Here is a 20,557-nt window from a genome sequence, read left to right as displayed (position 1 = left end):
CACAGCTATAATGTAACACTGGTCTCCCAAGCAAGTCTCCCAACCTGAGTAACTGAAGGTGGCAGAGAGATGCCCAAGCAGGGAAAGGCATTGAACAGCTGATGACAGAGATTCTTGCTTTTTCATGGTAACAAGAGTAAGAGGCAGGGGCTGTGTTCTACACTAGATCATATTTGCATGCAAGTACAGGCAGCCTAAGTCTTTAACGAAAGCAGTATTTCCTTCATAAAGGAAGCAGTAAGCATTTATTTATTTTTTACCAGCCCAATCTTGCACGTTTTGTTCAAAGGAAATTATCATTTTTAATTATGAAACACTTAAATATGACAAGATATAGATGAAAAACATTCTTTACTTCACAGACCTTCAGTTTTGCTTCTGATTCTGTCCTAAGCTTTGCTATAATTTATTTTCTTCAGAAAGCCCTATCTTTAAGAATAATGCGATTACGTGAGAATGGCTTTTCAGTTGTGGTTTGTTTCCCTCCCCCTTTCTTTTCTAGAGCAAACTTTGGAAATATCTATTAGAGAGTAGTGTGCAAACATAACCCTTTCTGGCTCAGAAAGCCCGCAGCAAATAACAAGGAAACAAACTCATTAAAAACCCTGCCTTTTTTTTTTTTTTTTTTAAATGTTATGCTGTATGTAAGTTTATTATTTGTCCTGATCGCTTCTTGTAGTACTGGATTTTTAAATAGCCTGAATTCAAGTATTGCTCAAATGTCAGTGAGAGCAAGGAACCAACACGTCATTTATTGATTCTGTCCACCCAATTGTTACCATTCAGGCAACTGGGTCTTGCTGACAAGTTCAAGGATGATCACTAATTGGAACTTCAGAGGGGAGCCCAAACTTGCTTGTTACTTAGGAGGTGGTTATACTGTGCTTTGTTCCACGGGAGCTCTCTTGTCAAAGACATTTCAAATATTTTATTAAAACAATGAGGATATACGTAGAGAACAAACCAAACACAGGGTAAAGCTCAAAGAGGAGATGCTGCACTTGTTTTATGCAGAGGAACAAAAAATTTTTTTCAATTCTTAAAAGGAAAGTTACGCAGATACTTACATGGATCTAGTTTTCTGTTAACTGAAGGCAAGGGTGAATAATCAAAACACAGCCCATTTGTATAAAATATATAAACAATGTTATCTTTACTTCTCATTTGGATAATGCTTTATTTAGAAGAAACTTCCCTTCATTTAACATTGTTTACAGATACAGTTCCACCAAAGCCTCAGTTTTTATTAGACTGTTAAATGAAGAAAGCAAAATCATTTGTGTTACTTGGCATTAAGCTGATTGTATGATATACTGAGCAGCCTTAATCAATGGTGAGTGATCAATTCAGGAAATAAAGCCTCCGAAAATCTAGTAAAATTGAGTCTCAATGCACAACAGTAACTTGCACAAATTTCTGTACACAGAACAGCTTTTTTCGCCTCTGTAAAATGTTTTTACAAAGTTCAATTCCAGCTGAGTGTACTAATGTGAAAGACTTTGCAATTTGATACTCAGGTTAGGATAGATAAGAATCAGGAACATCTCAGAAAAGCAAAACTTACCAGCTTTTTTTCCCACTCTTTATTAAGATCATCCACATAGGAGAGAACAAAATCAATTCTCCTGACTCCATCCCTGAAGAAAATTGAATCTTTGCTTTGATGTCTTTTATCAATCTGTGGAAGATATAGGCATATAATTAAAAATCAAGTATTGCTGTTGCTCTAAAATAACAGAAGACAAAGTAGTTTTCTCAAATTGCCTCCATTTTTCCATTTCTTCGTAGCTCAAGGTACACTCGGTCAAGTTTTAACAAGGGCTATATGCAGCTAAAATCATTTCCAAATTAACTGCCTATATCCACAAATACTGCATGTACACGACTGGTTTGAAGGATAAATATTATATATGTTAGTGTAGCCAGTGAGCTGCTACCATTTATTCTTTCACAGTTTTTAGAATGTGTCACAAATGATCACAACAAGTGATTTCTTCTGCTGTTAGTAGGAACGCCACTCTACACCAAAGCAACCTAGGGCACAGTTCATCAACTTGAAGCAAGTGGCAAAAAGTAAGCTCCATGCATTTTCTTCTACATAACACAATTCAAAAAGTCAACCAGTACAGAGAAATACGTCCCAGCAAGGATCACATACAAAACTAGAACACAAACAATACAGGGGTTACATTTCAAAACTGAGGAAAAAAAATAAGAAAATAAAATGCATCAACGCAACAGGAAAATTAATATTCTAACAGATCAACTAAAATTCATATTTTCATTCATATCGGCATGCCAGAATATTGGTTTAATAAGATGATCTTTTCTGGTGAGTAAGCTACAACAATTAATATCAAGCAAATAAAGGCTATTGTCTCACTGCTAAAAAAGTTAATATTAGATAATATTGTTTATTTTATTCGGATTTAGCTCTACCAAATTGTTTAAAAGACTAGAAGATTCATATAGCAAAGCTCTAGAAGCTAGTATCCTGGACTAAATTTGACTTCATGCTAAAGAAGCTTTGTTTTTTTGTTGTTAGACCACATCCATCAGCAAATTGTCATTTAGTAATAAAGGACCGAATTGGGTTTTCATTTTATTTGAGTAGGAGCCAAGACGAGTAATTCAGGGAAATATGTCTCTGCCTGCTCCTTGTTAAATCATATCAAGATGCATGTGAAAAAGTTCTCTGAAAAAGCACAAAATATTTGCGACTGTGAACTCCCAGTTAACACAAGACATCACACAGTGAAGCATGTTATTACTGCAGCCATCCAAGCCACTTGCAATATCATTCATCACTGTTTTACCCTGAGACGTCGCTTCAGGAACAGATTAAATCTCCTTCCACTCTGCTGGAATAACCAACAAGTAGTTAGTAAGCACATCACTCCACTCTAAGACCCCAACTGGAGCTGCTTCCAGCGGTACCCCCTGCCTCAAGTTACCGAGAAGGCTGTGGCCTTGAGCAAACCAGAAGAAGCCTCCAGGTACTAGAAAAAGCACAACCACCCACAAACAGGATGGCCGTGGATTTTTTTTTTTTTTTTTATTAAAGGGAGAACTGTGCTGGCATTCATTTTGAAAACAAACTCAGGTGTTTCAAAGTAATAATTCTGAAAATGCTAATTGCCATTATTTGGACATTTAAGCATATTTTAAAAGACCAGTAAGAAAGTTTCTCTGAATGTAATGCAAAGGTAAAAGCTCCAGCTAATGAATGGAGCACACATGTTGCTATTACAATAATGCATTTTGAAGCAAAAATGCATTCTGGAGAATTCACGTATTTCTGACGCTATACCAGTCTTCTGGGAGCTTCAAAGCTCTTCACTGCAAGTCAGAGTAACACAGACAGCTAAAATAAATTATTTCCTGAAAACACTAGTCCTCTGCTTTTTCTTTAGCAATTCTTCTGTTGTTTTTGTTTGTTTCTCTTTTTTTTTTTCTTTTTCTTCCCCTTAAGAAATATTTACAGCAGACCAATTAAGACAGGCTACTTCCTAAGAACTGAAATTGGGACAGCTACCTCTGAAAACGCTTTTGCTTCCAAATGCAGCACACAATCATGCAAGACTAAGATGCCCACAAAAATCATGGAATCCAAGAAAAGGAACAGCATTTTCTGTTGTGTGCTTACACTTTTGTCTGTAAAAAATATGTGACTAAAACTTGCAGCTGTTTAGATTAACCTGATTAGTGCATAAAGCCACACTGAAACCTAAACAATATTACCAGTACTTCCACTATTCAATATTACTAAACCCTAAACTGCATTCTAGTGATGCATAAAGGAATCATCATAATAATCAGGCTACCTCAACCACCAACGTATAAAGGCAGAGGGATACTCACACAGACTTTGTCCTAGCGAACAACAAAGCCATATAAGCTAAAATAAAATCAATAAAAATAATATGCTTCAAAAAAGCTCCTGCCAAATAAGTGTCCCCAATTCTTTGGGGAGCATAGTTATAATTAGGTCATTCCACAAAACTGGAGTTATATTTTATCTTTAGTGCCTTCAAATGTTGCTTATTTTCCAAGATGTATCAGAGCCCAGCTCGGTCATTAGCCATTTCAGAAGGTGCAGTAGTCAGCCTTGGATCTGCTTTGAGAACAGCAACTAAGCAGTTCTCTCCTTTACACAGAATTGTTTATCATGGATAAGGACAAGCCTACCTATTAAGCCCATAAATTATTCCTTTCCATTTTGCTACATTTGGATTTTACAAGGAAAAAAAGATCAGTCTTATATGCTCGTGCTATGCTGGGCATAAATGTGCACTTACAGGGCTGAAGTACCTGAAATGCTGATAATATGCATTGGTTGTATTTGTGAATCATAAAACATTATGAATGACTACATCTTACTTCCGAGCAGCTCTTTTCAGAGCTGTGTTCAAACTAAGTCATCTTGGACAACCTACAGTTATTAAGTTATACCTCATCATAGCAGATAGTCTGTGATGTGCATCTTCTGTAATACCAGTAGCAAAATGAATGGTTCTTAGCGCAATACAGACAGCAAGCAGAAGCTTCTGAATAATTGAATAATACCCAATGAGGAATTGCAGAAAAGAAAACGAAGCTAGTCTCCTCTCAGAGGCATATGGTGAAAAACAAAAGAGGCAACAGCCACAAGTTGCAACAAGGAAAATTCCTACTGGATTTGAGGGAGTGGCTGAGCAGGAACAAGTACAACAGGTTGCCCAAAGAGACCACATCACTTCCATCCTCAGCGATAGCACACCGTGACCAAGCAAGGCCCCAGCTGAGCAACCCAATCCAAGTTTCAAGTCCTTGCCTTGAGTGGGAGGTTGGCCAAGGAGACCTCCAGACCTCCCTTCCAACCTAAGTCATTGACTCTAGAAATCGTTACTGACAGTGTCCAGCATTTACCAGTACTTCCAGAAGATGAATAAAACCAGATTAATAAAGCAGATTTACAAGAACTACTCATTTTCCTGTAGGAACTTTTCAATTTTAATAGTCTAATAATCTCTGTAAGAGCTAAGTGTCTCCAGAGCATCTGGAGAGATCAACTAATTGAACACTGTAACAGTCTAGCATGAAGAGCTTATTTTTCTTTTCACATAACTACATAAGTACAAATTAACTGGATACACGTGGAATTACATTAATATTAATAGTTGTTCCCAGAATTGTTAACTTCCGTCTAGACATCTCTCCGAGGTTGGTGCGTTGGACCATGTTTAACCAACCAACCACCCACGTAACCGGACTGCGGTCCTGGCATTAGGCAAACTGCAGCCCCGCAGAAGGAACTCCTGACTCAGACAGGAGAGGTTGCCGGAAAGATTAAAACGTCAGCAGGGAAACAAATAAAGCATAGCTCAAGACAAAAATATCACATTGACTTCTGCCCAAATGGATTTGGGTAGAGTGTATAAATGCCAGCAGGTGGTCATGCTCTGAACTTAAATCCATTAAAACTTCTGCACATATTAAATACTGTCCAAATACTTCATGAATAAGCCTTGGCCACCTCCCTCCCGCAGCTGGTTCAAATACTCTTCTGCAGGTCCAAAGCAAACAAGGCAGCCACCACTAACAGCAGAGGGGGAAGCAAGCTGCTGGATGCAGCATCAGCCACTGAAACCCTAACAGAAAGTGCTTCAGAGAAACAACTTGGGATTAAAACTGAGTGAGAGACTGTAGTAAATATTTCCTTAGCCTTACTCACCTACCCAAACACACAGGTACCTGACCTTGGTTAATACAGTCATCTTTCCTTCAATACTCTCATGTTTTTATAGTAGCTGGAAAAGCAAATGTATTTTCAGGTGCCTTTATACCAGGCATGAATGATTTCATCCCGTGTATTTACACAGGATTTGGAAGGATTTCTATTTCTGGCCATCCACATAAGAAATGTATGTTGTTACACACTGCTAGGCTTACTCTCTGCTTTTATGGAGTTTCCTCCAAATATGCCTCACTACTAAATATCCCAGCCCTCTTGTTGTCTGTACTTCAAAGATGGAGGAACTCTGCTTAGAGCAATGCTGTTCAGATTAACCTGTCAGAAAACTGCAGCTTTCTTTGGGGCCTACATGTACACTGAGAAATGCACTTCCCAAACAATCTCCGGTTTCCTATTTCATAAAGGTCCAACCCTGCAGCATTGGGGCTAGAGGTTCAGGGATCAGCTTCTTTCATCACCTTCTGCTTTTTGTATCTCCGAGTTGAAAGATCATTTAGAGCAGTCATTTCAGTAATAAAGTGGTAACCAGTACTAATCCAAGACATGCAACACAATGAACTATCTCTGGCTATGAGTAATGGGCATTCTAAGCAATTATGTCAATAATATCCCCATCAGCACAGCTAGCAATTGTGTAACTGTACTTTATCAGAGAAGAAAGCTTCCTGAGATTACAAGGAAAACCAAAACAAGCAGTATTTTGCTTGCTTACAAGCTTGAGTTTACAAAGTAAATGTATATTTAACCTCAGATAATCATGCACACAATCAGTTTTTATTGCAGACATCGTAACAAACCAGTATGACTGCATTATAAAGCAATTAGGCAATTCATAAATTAACAACCCACTGCAGGAAAAAAAATTCAGAATACTGAAAAAAAAATCACAAAAACATAAGGGAATGAAATGTGAACCAAAATACAATAAAAAGCTCTAGACCTGGAAGGGCAAGCAACAATCGGTGGCTTAAAAACAAAATGAACAGGCTCATTCCTACTGCAAGCTGAATATTCGTGTACCACAGCCCGTTCCACGGCAGCAAACATGCTGACAGCTCCAGGACAAACATCCTGAGTAACGTCCTGCTGTTCGAAACATACCTGTTCGATAGAAGTCCATTTTGAAGAGCAAAAAAGCTCCTGTAAATGCATTTACATGACATATGCAAATACACAGGCACTCTAGCGAAAATAAAAAAAAAAAAAGCAAATTCCTCTGCAGATCGTGCACAGTGAACTCAGCTGCTGTCAGACCAGAGAGGCTCTCGGCATGAAGTTCTCTTCCATCTTCTTCTTTGGAGGAATCCAGGTAGCTGCAGCACTCACCACTTCCAAGGAGTGCCTTAACAACATGCTCAACACCATTTCCAGTTATGCTTTGCACAGGCTACACAGCTTCATTCAAAACCATAACCTTTGCCACCAAAAGAAACCAAAAAAGCCCCGCCTACTTCGGGGAGCTATTTTTGCACCTTTGGCACACTTGTCTTTCAATTTTGAGCTACAATACAACCTGAAGGCTCAAAAACAAGCATTTCAAAGCGGTTTAAGACACTTGAGATGTTTACATTGAAATCTGAATATGCGGTAAAAGCCTTTCTGGACAAAAGAACAAATGAAACAAGAATAGAACAAAGAAAAATAAGAAGTATGCCAAGAGAGCATGTGTTAATGTAGGACACCAGAACCCAATGTAAGCAAGCAATCTGAATACACCTCAGCATGTACTTCTCCAGTTATGTTAAATGAGTTAATTTTTTTCTCCATAAAATAGCGGAGATTTCTAGTTTTCCGACATATTTGATAATCTCTACAATTATCATCTGAGAATTTCAATAAAAGGGTATTATGGGCCTTTCCATGTTATTTTTACTACAATAAGAAAAATATTTAACATTTCAAATGATGCCAGTGTTGGTTAAAACACATTCAAGTATCATGCTGACTCAAAGCCCTGCAGATTATCATCATGAAAAAGGATCTCCCAGTGTTAGTCACACCGCAGTCAGAACACCCTATATCCCATAAACCCAAAACAACAGTAAAAAAAAAAAGCAAACTTTCCAGTTTTCTCCACCAATAATTATCTTTTCAATTTTGTCTCTTATTCACCATTTGAACCCTTTTAATTACCTTGAATTTCTCAATTAAGCCATCACATTATGCGCTCATGGAGCCATTGCCTAGGAATAGGCTCAAAAGCCCCATTCATTTTCACATGCAAGGAAAGCAATTGTTTTTCAAAGGATGGCTTCCTGGAAACTGGAAAATTTTTTAGTGAGGGACTTCTTGGCATATGGTAATAGAGGACGCCACACAAATTCATGCAAGGAAGCATGAATGTTTCTTACTGCTTACCACTTGACGATCAGGGATGAGTAAAGTAGTCTCAGTGCTGCTTAGACCCTGCTGCCAGTGGCATCACGGGAAAAACATAACGTTGTTAGCAATGATGCAAAGGATGCTTTAAAATAAAAGGCTATTTCAGGAAAAACTGTGTAGCTTCGGGTTGCTGCAAAGCTATTCTGTGTGACTGCTATATTTTCAGTCCAGTTGTTCAAAGTTTAAGCAGATCTTTACTTCCTCAGATCAACTGGGCCTCTAGCCTACAGCCATTGACTTTTATGTGGCCAGTATTGATTTTAAAACATTAAGAATTACTTTTAATAAAAGCTATACAGTATTCCTCGTCATGTCCATCATAAAAATTCAAGTCCATAAACAATTTGGCACAGACTGCAGTTCACAAACTGATAAACAACAACTTCAAGCAATACTTATTTGAACATCAGACCAAATGTACACAACAGACTTTTGCAATTGCATTCAGAACAAATACGATGCCTACTTATTCTTTCAACACAAACTGTACACCATGCACACACTGAACAAAAATGGATTCAAGTAGACAAATAATCAATCTCATAGTGTAGACAAGGCAAACATCTATCAGTAACCATACTGGTTATCCCTAGTGATCCTTGGGAGGACTTCCAGCTCCCTTTTGATACACAGCCAGGCGAGGCCCCCCGACTTGCACTGTACCAGACCCATGTGCTCCTTTTTTCCCTGCCTGGGGGCCTGCAGGGTGCTGCCACGTCCCCTGGCCACACTCCACACGTGGGTTGGATGATGGGACTGCCAGCACCACAGAGGACTTGACAAAGCAGTTATCCTACAAAGAGATGGCCACAAGCTATCTGTGCTCCTGGCCCACGGCTATATAAATGCTTGAGCAAGGGATTTTGAGATCAGGCTTCACTACTGGATAGAATAATGGTTTGTAGTGTCTAATTCTGTTAGTAAGTTCTCAAACTGATCTTTTGATTTGCTTCTGAAAAAAAAAAAAAAAAATCACAACAGACCTTTGTAAATGGTGCAAAGGAAAAGAAGGACTGTGTTGTAAAAGTGAGAGACTCCCTGAGACTCCCGACCTGCCTCTGTCCAAGCCAGCACCCATCCTCTGCTTTTCTTTCACTTCTCCTTCCTGCACGCCCTCCACTCACAGCTTCCCATCTTGTGTGTGATCAGATGCAGGTGCAGGCTTTAGCCACCCACTGGCCCTAAGCTGCCCACAACGCTTTACTCAAGGATAAGTCTTGGTAAACTGAAGTGCCAACACAGAGCTGGAAGAGTCTAGCTAAAAACCCTCTGTATGTTCCTGTGCATCTTGTCAACTGCTTTTCTGTTAAACCAGGGAACTCATCTCGCTGTCAGTACAATTGTCTGAAATGAATTAACTGGAGTCATGGGGGTTAAGTGTTTCAAAACTGCTGCCAGTCAGCATACCTTTTCTTATGCATTCAAGTTGGTGTAGAGAGACCATTTTTCTGTTAAATGCCGAAATTTACGTACTGTACAACAGGGCTTCTACCTTGATAAAACATAGCCCTCAGAACAAGAGCTAAGCAGTGCTTTCAGAAACACTCATAGTCCAACTTTGTTCAGATGAAAGCCAGTAAGTAAAACACTTTGGCACCAGTGGTAGCAGTGTTCAGCTGGTCCTTCGTACTTCACAATCCTCTCTCAGAAGGCTTTAGCATATTCTCTCTCACATATTCCTCTGAATATGTTTTGTAGTTACACTTGAAAGAAGCCTTTTCATACGTCCAACTAGACGTGGAAACCAATTTGGTCTGTTTCCACAATATTAATAATAGTGCTTCTTTTTTCTCTCTTCCCAAAAATCCACTGGTCTGCATTGAAAACTGAACAAGAATAACGGAAATGTACATAGATGGTGGGATTTTTCCAGAAAAAAAATCAACTCATTTTGAATCAACTAGAGAAGGTACAGTAGCACCTGCTGCTCTCAAGAAAAAAAAAAAATTCCATGAGTCATACCACTAATCTTGGTAAAATACATTCCTCTAATACGTTTGATGGAGTTATGCCAATTTACTTCTGCTAACTACCTGGTTTGAATAACAGCTGCTTGTTCTCAGGTCTTCTCATGATCAACTTACAATATAGAAAATACTGAGTAACAGAATTTTTAGTGAGCATTTTGTTGGTGTGAAATTAACAGAAAAGGTGAAAACTTTATATAGCTGTGAAAAAAGGACTTCTAACTTCTTACAGCCAGACTGGGGCACAGCCCTACAGCTTCATGCAAAGTAGTGCAACCAACTGTGAGGGTGAGGAACTCAAGGTCCACGTGCATACACTGCACATATTTAAAGTGACTTTACACTAGGGAGTTGGAACAGCAGACAAATCATCTTCAGTGAACACCTCTTACAGATGTCAATAAACTACAAACTATCTTGTGATTCAATCTCCCACAAAACATGCTATTAAACAGAATTGTCCCATAGTATACTCTCTCTCTTCATAAAGTACAGAGGAAAAACAGATTCTCAGTTTTGATTTCATTCATTTTCCAATTTGCCTGAAAGGACTATAAGAGATATTTATTCCTTAGAACAGGATCTCTATAAAGACTAATTCAGTAAATTCTACTTCGAGATTCAATTAGGACAGTCATCTATCCCTAACAGGAGTGGTTGTCTGAGTTACTGATTTCACAATGACATAATTGGAAGCAGTCTCCTTTGCAGTGCCTACATGAAAACATCCTTATGTCCCTTTTTTCCCCTCTGCAGTCTGCTGAAGTCTCCTTGCCTCCCATCATGACCAAGCATCTAGAAATGATTCATGCTGTGAAGCTTCTAATATGGAAGACTGTTGAACTTTAAGTGATCCTGCTTCTTTTGACCTCGTGGGAGATTGAGCAGAGCATAAAAAAGAGACTCGAGAAGATGAAGAAAAAAAAAAAACACAACCATGCAGTAAAATTAGGAAAGCAGATTAAAGCACAAATGCCAAGGTATGAGGAAGGACCAAAAGCATTGATGACTGGAGATATGACTGCTTTTTGAGTCTTAAACTTCATCTGATGTTCCTATATGCGTTGGCAGGTTTCACAACAGACCGTTTTTCCCCTTTTTAAATTTTACTTGCATAATTCCTTATGTACAGATTACTTTACTGTACAAACTGCAACAGATAAAAATATGCCACTGAACTATGGATGTTTTCTCTTTTCCGTATTTGAAGCTAGGTATCTTTTTGCCCTCTCCAATGCTAAACCAATATCAAGGCCTTAGCTTTTTCTTCCAACTGCTGAGCAGAAGTATACTGTTATTTAAAGTTACGTTTTTTCTCTTCCAAAAGAAAAGACAATGCAAGTATACTCTAGCTGTGACCAGACTGTAATGTCAGGTAAATCTTTTCCATTAGTCTTTTTATGAATCAATTCCGTTTCCGTTTTAAAACGATTTAATTCCAGTGATTTTAAGACTTCAAGTGTTAATACTTCCCAGTTGAAAGGAATATAAATTGGAGTCCATGGTTAAGTAACAAGGCATTTACTCATCTGTCACCAGAGTAAATTTATAAAATAGAGAAATGCACTATTGGCCGAAACAAAAACAGAGCACATCCACCTGAGCTCTAAGGGGTCCTTGTGGAAAGAGGAGACAGCATGGGTTTTCTCACAGGCCAGGATTGATGACCCTACTCAACTCCTACTGGAATGCATTAAGGATGACAAAGACAGGCTATTAACAAACTGATGGAAAGGAAATTCTTCCAGTCTGTAGAGAAGAAAAGTGAAGTTGAGACGACATATCAAGATAAAGGATTAGCATTATAAGGAAAAAAAAAAAAAAACCAAAAAAAAAAAAAAAACACAACAAGGCTATCTTACTGTTGGAATCAATTCATGGAAACACTTTAAGGATAGACTTCACCTGGATATGTAGGACATTAATCATCAAGAACTAAGCCTGTCATGGCAGATAAGAGCATGAAACTGGGCAAGAAGATTAAAAGCAACTGTGTAACTTACTTTATGCCACATCAGTGCATAGAAAGCAAAAGTTTGGTAAATGAAACCATGTTAAGGGAAGTGGGGTAGGACAATGTGACACACAGAGAAAGCACTAACTTAAATGTAAGCAAGCATCAGATGGCCAGCTGACCTGAAGAAACAAACTATCTAAAGCCAAGTATGCTTTCTCCTCTTAGAAGGAGAGAGTGGAAGAAAACTCAAGTCAACTGCTGAGATGCTAGGACATTTCTCTGTGATACTTAAGAACAAATTAAGAAAAAATAATTGTGTAAGGAACTAAAAAAGAGAAAAATGCATCATGATTTTACCAACAGGAGATTCTGAGTCAATAACCAGACACAATTTTCGTAAGGAGACTACCTCCTGGACAAGAAAACCCTGAAGACCAGAGCCTCCTTTCCTATGAATCATGGATGTTCCACCTTTCATAAAGGTTCAAATCCCATGCCCCTACACATAATGCTTCTCACACCCTTCCTCCCATGTTTCCTGTCTTTCCCACATCCTAACTCAGGAAGTGAATTCTTTCATGCCCTGGTGAAATACGTCATCTTCATCTAAACAGTGACACTCAACATGAACCCAGGATCAGCCCCAAACTGCTGCCTATCATAGTAAGATGATTCATACACTGTAACCTGAGGTAGTGTCAGCCTGGGTTCAGTAAAGTAATTGATATTGTCTACTCAAAACTTCTCCAGGAGAAAAAGATGTCCATCACACAATAGATGGAGAGGTACCAGGCTGAACACTCTAACAGTCTTTTAAGATGGAACTTGGTAGATTTATAAAAGCATTTGGATGATCGGGCTGCATGTGCTAGCAGCCCTAAACATCTGTGTAATGTAAGAACTTGGAGCTTTGTCTTGACAGGATCGTCTCTAAATTTACCTCTTAAAAGTATATGAGGAAATGTTTTATGCTTTCACTGTTCAACAGAACTATGTTTTGTCAACACTTGATTCAACAGTATAATTTCTGGGGAATGCTTTCAGCAAACATAAGACACCGTATTTCAACAGAGCAGCTATTTCTATTCTTAGCTAAAAGTCTTTATATGTTCCTTAAGCATACAATAACGAAGAAGAAATTAGACAACAGAAATTAAAACATTAATTTCAAGATCGTGTATTTTTCAATATTCTTTTTAGATCCATTTCTTAACTGAAGAGTATCTGTACACCTGTACGTAAGATGCTGCATACTTTATGTATTAAGCAATGAGGTACTGTGAAAAACAAGCAACTGATGCTTTTTGGATTGCCCAACTTTTGGGTTGCATATCTTGCAAGGAAGAGGTATTCTTATAACCCTTCTAATTGGCTTTCTCATAAACAGCTGCATTATTAAAAAGTACCTAGAGCACAGGAGTGTAAGAGTGCCTTGATTTCCTAGAAGCATAGCACATAGTATAAAACCAAGCTTTGGGGTTGTGGAAGGGTATTATGCTTTTCCAATTACCAAAACACTGCAGTTTGTGATTCTTCTTTCAAGATTGACACTGGGAGCACTGTTAAGCCCCAGACTGTTCCACTACTGCTAGTCGTATTGTGTTGCTGTCTCTTACAAGACTCAATGAGCAGCAGCATTACTTGTTTGCTTTTGCTCCTTCAAAACACTGGAAAAAGAAAAAAAACATGTACACGGATAAAAATGTACATATGAGAGAATCTAACAGCAGTATTATTTTCCACAACTAATTTCATCTTTCACAGTACTGTTCCTCTCTCTCTTTACCAGCAGAGTGTTAATGCTACCTGTACTGTACCTTACCTCTGAGCTGCTTGGGACCTCTGATCCTGCAGTTGAAAGTGTTTCACATAAAGGTCCATTGCTTTCTTCCCCTAAAAAATATTCAAAGAAACATCCACATAAGTACATGCCTATTAAAATACCCTTGTATTTCAAAGTGAAGAGAAACTTGAAGGCACAGAGCTATGAACAAGCAAAAGCAACAGTTGGAAAGTGATATTCAGCTACATAAAACCTTCACAAATTATTTTTAAAGGGAAAAAGAACACCCTGAGACACAAGACACTCAGCCTGTACCAACTGGCTGTAACCTCACAGTCACACAAACAGTTCTAACTGTGACAAGCAAAATCCAGCTGAATCACGTATTTGAGAGGATAAAATTCTTTCTTGCCTCAAATGTCCTATGAGTTACTGTCTAATGAGGATCCAGCACTTGGAGCTTTGCTGCTTTGTTTCTCAAAGTTCTGTTATCTCTGGGGTTGTTTGCTAGAAACTGTTTTTTGCTTCTAAGGGATTAATGGTATGATGGTAAAGCTCATGATTAAAGATGCTCACGTAATGGAGATGATGATAGAATCAAGAATATCAACTTAAGTTACCAAACCTTCTTAAAAAAGTTCCTTAATTTTAACAGCAGCATTGAGCCCTGACTTTCCCACAGAAAAGTCAGTCTGCCAAGGAGACTACTACTTAATGTTAACATGATAGGGGAAATTACACTGAGCATCTTTAAATACCTAAATCACATTGAGAGGTTGGCTGGGTTTGTGGCTCTGAACCTCCTCTGTCAACAGTTTCCTCTGGAGAGGAATTCCAAGCCCATAAGCTCAGCTCCTGCTCTAAGCAGATTCTGTACACAACTATCTCTTTGCTGGTCAGACAGAGCAGTCATTTAAATAACTCCCCCGCCAATGGAAAAGGATAAGTGGTTTTGTAAACAGCTCATCACAGCCTACAGCAGGAATCTAATAAAGGTGCCTCTTTCTTCCAGAAAAGGATTCATCATGCTCCTCTCTCCATCAAAGAGCAAGGAACCATCAATGGGTATAGCTTGGACTGGACAGAATGCCACAGCTTACACCAGAGCACTTTCAGACAACTACAGTTACTTTATTCCTATAAATAACAGGAGCCCCTTTTTTTTTTTAAAAAAAAAAAAAAAAAAAAAAAAAAAAACAACAAAAAGAGGCTGCAAATGCTTCCTGTCAAAAATCACATCTATGCAGAATAAAAATCAGTTCTTCAAAAATTTTTAATAAACTACAGAGATAAATGGAAAAAAATGCTCTCAAGCTGTATGGAAGCTTGCTTAGAAATAATGGTCTTCATAACTTCACGTACATCTGATGCAATGAGAAATTGGGCAATGGCATATAATGATACATAACAGCAGAAATATCTCAGTTGTACTAAACCTACAGCTGTTGCATGCTATTTCATTAACAGAAAACATGCCTGCACAATCTGTATTTGTAGGTATCTTGTAGTTTGAAAATATAAATTTTATTTACACACCTGGAGAAAGGTGTTTGTATATGCTGACAGAAGTGTGGAGACCAACATTAAGCATGTGGAGCTAACTAACTTAGGTTCATTTTTCCTACTCAAATTTATCATAAATGCTAAAGGGACTATGCTCCAAGATGGAACAGCAAATGCAGAAAAGGCATCGAGAAACAGCTTCAGCACAGAACTGAATTCAGGTTACCTCCCGAACAGCACTAACATTCAACACAAGAGAAATACAAGGCACAAAATGCAAGAATATCATAATTAGAATACCGAAGTCTTTGCTCAAAAGACAGCCACTATCAAAATATCCAGAACAAGCCGCTTGAGAAACTGTTTCTGCAAGGATATTATCCCTGGAGAGAGGCTCTACCTTGATACAGGACTGGCTGTAAGCATATGCAAACTTGGCAGCTGCCTAGAGCTGCTGAAACAAGAAAAAGCAGCACCACCACGGCACTCCAATGGCTGCTTTGCCCATCACACAGGAAAGCAGGTTGGCTGCTGCAGCTTTGGCTGAAGGTAGCAAGCCCTAGGCCCAGAGGCAGACAACCCAAGGGTTTTAGCACCCAGCTTTCCGTGGCAGCAGCAGCCTGGCACCTCATCCCCAGAGCAGTGGCGTTCAATTTGCCAGTGATGCTGAGAGGGCTTGAACTGACTCCGCAGCCTACAACAGCTTTGGCAGTTATATTTTCTGGATTATGATTTCTGTAGCTGTGAAAATTGAACCATGGGAACAAGCACGATTATGAGCTTTCCTGGGAAATGCTCTTCTAGTAGCATAGCTAATAAAGGTGTGAGAAGAAATCCTCTTGGTAGCTCTAATCCAGGGGAATAAAACAGAATTAATGCAGGTGCAGCATACAAGAAGGCAGAAAGAGAATGCAAAACATAAGCCAAGAAATACCACATACTTAAATGTTTGCTCCTTGAACAACACATAAGCAGGTTCCTAGACAGCAGTACAAGAAAATGCATGTCCATGTCATGTAGGAAGGTGTAAGGGAGCCGCAACCCAGAACTGCAACAAGCACTACGAACGCAGATGCCAGGCTAGCGCTTAGCCAAGAGGATAAGTGAAAACCAACTCGTAAATCCCACTGCAAAAAAATAAAAATGGCCTGTGTATGACATGAGCGCCTCAAACAAACTGAAGTCTGATTTCCAAGAGGTTCTTGGAATTTTAAAAACAAAAAAAAGGCAACAGAGGGCACAAACAAAAGGAAGGAAGGCGGGACGCTGGCTAGTACAATACCTTCTGACTGCAACAGCTTGAACTTGGTGAGAACCGCAATGTCATCTTTAAAAGGAAAAAACACTTCAGTAAGAACCAAAAGCCTTTTTAAGAACAATCCACTTCTAACATGAATCCATTTAATATGTCTCCTCCACCATTTACAGTAAGGGCCCAATAACCAACCAACCAAGCAGTGAAGAAGGCCTGTGACCTAGGCAGAAAGCAGACGGCAGGCTCCTCTTGAAACCTCTGCATCTGCCCTTTTGTCCAGGCCCTTCATTGGGTAACAGAAGCAAGGATGTCAATTCCCCATATCGTCAGCAGGGAGGGCATTAATAGTTTCCCCTAGCCAAGAAAATGACTTTAAAACTCAATCAAAAAATTGCATCCTCCTATCTAAAGGTGGAGTATAAAGATACATACTGATAAAACCCCAATAAAACCAGCATCTTTAAGGGAACTGCCTCGTTCTTCAACACTCCATGCTCTACTTTATGTAAAAAGATCAAAAGCCATCAGCACACCAAAAGGAATGACAACATATGCTAAATATACACAGCCCTTCAAAATTCACTCGTACAAATTGTGGTCAGGCCTCACCATTTTTTTTTTTTTGTTCAAAATTTATCAGAGAACCACGCTATGATTATCAAGATCTATTAAAATAGTTTCAATGTTCACTCAGATTACTGGCCTTTCATGGGCGTGCACGTCATATCTGAAGGAAATGCTGCCTTCCCTATGTTATTTTTGGTCTCCAACAGCCCTACAATTCCGTGCACAGCTATTTCTAATTCCTTAAACATATGCATCCTGGGAGTTGGACATGGCTGGAAACAAGTGAGCTTCCTATGCCTGTAATTTCGCAGTATTATTAACATATGCTATCCTGAACTATACCCGACCACAAGGGAATCTACTTATAAACTTTCAGTATGCCACCCTGAACAATTACAGACCATGTCTACGTCAATTACAGACCTGGATAATCAACAGTAATCCAAAACAGTTCACAGAAATCAACATTCTGAACTGGAGACTGGAGAATCCAACCATGACTGATTTGGCCTGTTAGGATAACTGTAGTCTGCTCCACACACACAGAAAAGTACTTTTACTAATGCAATCTTATTATTTCCACAAGCATGAAAAAAATGGCTCGGGGTGTAATGAACGGGTGAGTCATTCTGGAATAGTCCGAGTTTGTCCACAGTGCCTGAATCACTTCCTTTTCTCTACACAGCAAACCCAGCACTTTAGAGAAAATAATTAAAGCCATTTAATTCTGCATTTGAACCTATCGGTTAAACGAAGTAGTTTAATATGATTAGTATTTCGGAATCAAAAAACTGTCCTTCAAAACAAGTCTGTTCATTCTATGATGAAGGACAAAAAAGCCTTAATGGTCTGGACACTGACATGCTTACAATTTCTCAAAGGCACCACTGTATCCACAAATTAAGGAAGCAAGCAATCTGTTTGAGTACGACTGCAAGTCTAAGATCAGACGAATGGATGAAAGACTGCATGCTCAACTGACCTAACCTTCTGCGACAGTATGATAGGATGTGGGAAGTTCTCTTTGATTATACTGCTAATATGGATTTTATAAAACTAAAATTTAATGTGACCCCAAGGAAAATAAACAGTTATTTACCCTTACCAAATAGTAAAAGAAAATTTTATTTCTGGATATCCTGAAGATACCATCTTAATAAAGCCCTGCCATTATTCAATATGTCTGCCTGTCTGATGGGACAAGAGGAATCAATTTAAAAACATGATTACATATTGCAAAATCAATACCTTATTTATGGCACCATGTCCTGTGCTCCCACAAGATCGCTGTGGGATTAGTGCTGTAATGGTCGACTAGGACGTACTCTGACTGATTTCTGCTCTCAGGGAGTCTGATTCAGCAATGAATCACTAACAAAAATGCATACTGAAGAATACTGCTCTGAAATAACATCATCTATTCCACATAAGCTTTATAATGATTATTCTAAGTCTATCTCTCAGAAATTCTATATCTCAGAAAAGCATGGCTTTAAAATAACTTATTAACTAAATTTATGCGTATATTGACCAAATCCACCCTGTTGACATGACACAGCCCAGCTGTGCAGTGAAGCAAGACTCGCTGCACCCTGCTCGCCTGGGATCACGCGCTGGAGGGGAATCACGGCACAACCCAACTAGACTCCCCAGCTCGATGACTGCGTTGCCTGGGGGAACTGAGGTCCCACCTAGTCTGCTGGCTCCTGAGCAAGTTAAATAAACACTGTTACTTCACCTGGCATCATCCGAAGATTAACAACTGCACTCCTGAGCCAAAGATCCAATCTCAAGGTTATGCTTCAAGTACTTTATGCCCACTCAGGGCTGCTCCTTCAAATTTAAAACTATTCCTTAACAATGAACACGTTCGATTTTCCATAAACCCACGATCATTTACTAGGAACATATTAAAATAACTTCATGATCCCCTTGGAAGAAAAAAATGCGTTCAATTATTACCTGCTTCATGGCCATATTAATTTACAACATTGTTTTATTATTAATGAGTGATTGCCCAGAACGGGTATTTATCAACACATCTGTAGTAAAATAAAAAACAGCAGAATTTTAAAGAGATGAATATATGGAAGAAAAATCTATTCTAACAATAACAATTTGGAAAAGATACAGCACTTACCTCTAATCTCTAGTACAGTAAATGTGTATTTTAAATCAGAACATCAGGTTAACTCCTCTCCTAGCTGCCTTCCTTTTATAAAGACCACAAAACCTTCCCTTTTGCTTAGAAGGGACTGGGTTAAAAAACTAAAAGTTGTGTAAATCAGTTTTAGCAAAAAACCACAAGCATAGTGTTGTAACACAGAACTTGAATGACGCTTTCATGTGGTTAGGGCAATAACCACTACTGTATTGCAAGTACTGTCTGTGTAAGTTCATCAAATGTGCTGTGAGCACCCAAGGTAGCGTTTGTACCTTTTGGGACCCATCATTTTGCAGAACGGCACATGCCAAGTGATTAATGGGTTCAAATACAATTGAAAGAGAAAGCCCAGACAAGCAATAGTTGGATAAAGTGAGGTATTTTTACATTGGGTTACATTTAGGTGCATAGAAGTGATGGTGAATAGGATGGCAATTAAACCTTAGAAAAGCAGGGTAGTAAAATACCAGCCTGCAGAAGTCCTGGCAACTTGAGAGGGACTACAGCCGTGCCTGTTTGCACTTGGACTATTTATATGTCGAGGGCCATTTTTCATTGACTGCAGAAGCAGACAAACAGCTCGAGCAACTGCTGTGCGCATACATGGAAATGCCAGGTGCGTGCCCCTCTCGCTCCAGAGAAGAGGAAGAGAGGGGAACTGCGCTATTGCTTTTCATCACAGCCCAAGAGTGGCAAGCACTTCAAAAGGTGCTATGTACAGACTTGCTTTCCTACTGTTCCCAGAGGCCCCTTTAAAATCTCACAGCATTATTCATTAATGCACTGCTCCGACTTTCACTGAAATCATTGATTTAATAGAGAAGCAACACAATCTCTGATTTCTTCCTGCATTTGCCATGCACTAGATGCAGCAGGGTGCTCAACACACTGCTTGCTCTATGGATGGGCATTACGTTCCCATCCTTGCACGAGAAATCTTCTGTAGAGACTGTAAGAGAAAAGCAACACGTCAACAGGGAGCTCAAAATGGAGCAGTAGTGGGAAACCGGAGTGGGGATTGGATTTGCAAAAGTGAGGAACATGTATGACTTGTATTTACTCAGTCAATATTTACTAAGCAAGTAAAAAGCACTCCACGGCAAACCAGGCCTTGTTGTCCGCTGGCAGGATTCCTCAGCTGCTTGTGACCTGGACATCTCATTTCAGTGTCTTATTTCACTGGGCAGCTCCCCCACCCCATTTCCCCCCCACCCCATTTCCCACCAACCAACAAAATGAGCAGGG

General features: G+C 39.1%; 1 protein-coding gene and 1 long non-coding RNA gene across 20 annotated transcripts in view; one reads left to right on the top strand and one right to left on the bottom strand.

Annotated features, from left to right (window-relative positions):
- Window positions 1-20,557, top strand: part of LOC101790603 (uncharacterized) — a 388,896-nt gene that overhangs the window by 195,976 nt on the left and 172,363 nt on the right. The window lies entirely within an intron of this gene.
- ANO5 (anoctamin 5) overlaps window positions 1-20,557 on the bottom strand; it is a 54,275-nt gene that overhangs the window by 28,451 nt on the left and 5,267 nt on the right. For 2 of the 19 annotated variants that reach the window (XM_038179094.2, XM_038179104.2), the window contains exons 2-6: window positions 16,609-16,653; window positions 13,863-13,933; window positions 8,093-8,143; window positions 2,817-2,861; window positions 1,565-1,678 (exon numbers count right to left, since the gene is read on the bottom strand). In XM_038179094.2, the coding sequence (XP_038035022.1) occupies window positions 1,565-1,678; window positions 2,817-2,861; window positions 8,093-8,143; window positions 13,863-13,933; window positions 16,609-16,653 (326 nt within the window). The remainder of the gene's footprint in view (window positions 1-1,564; window positions 1,679-2,816; window positions 2,862-8,092; window positions 8,144-13,862; window positions 13,934-16,608; window positions 16,654-20,557) is intronic. The other 17 variants (XM_038179095.2, XM_038179106.2, XM_038179099.2 and 14 more) reach the window with 11 other exon arrangements.

This window comes from Anas platyrhynchos, chromosome 5 (assembly GCF_047663525.1).
Source record: "Anas platyrhynchos isolate ZD024472 breed Pekin duck chromosome 5, IASCAAS_PekinDuck_T2T, whole genome shotgun sequence".
Taxonomy (NCBI): Eukaryota; Metazoa; Chordata; class Aves; order Anseriformes; family Anatidae; genus Anas; species Anas platyrhynchos.
Note: the sequence above shows the minus strand (reverse complement) of the source record. Positions and strands in the feature narration are given on the sequence as shown.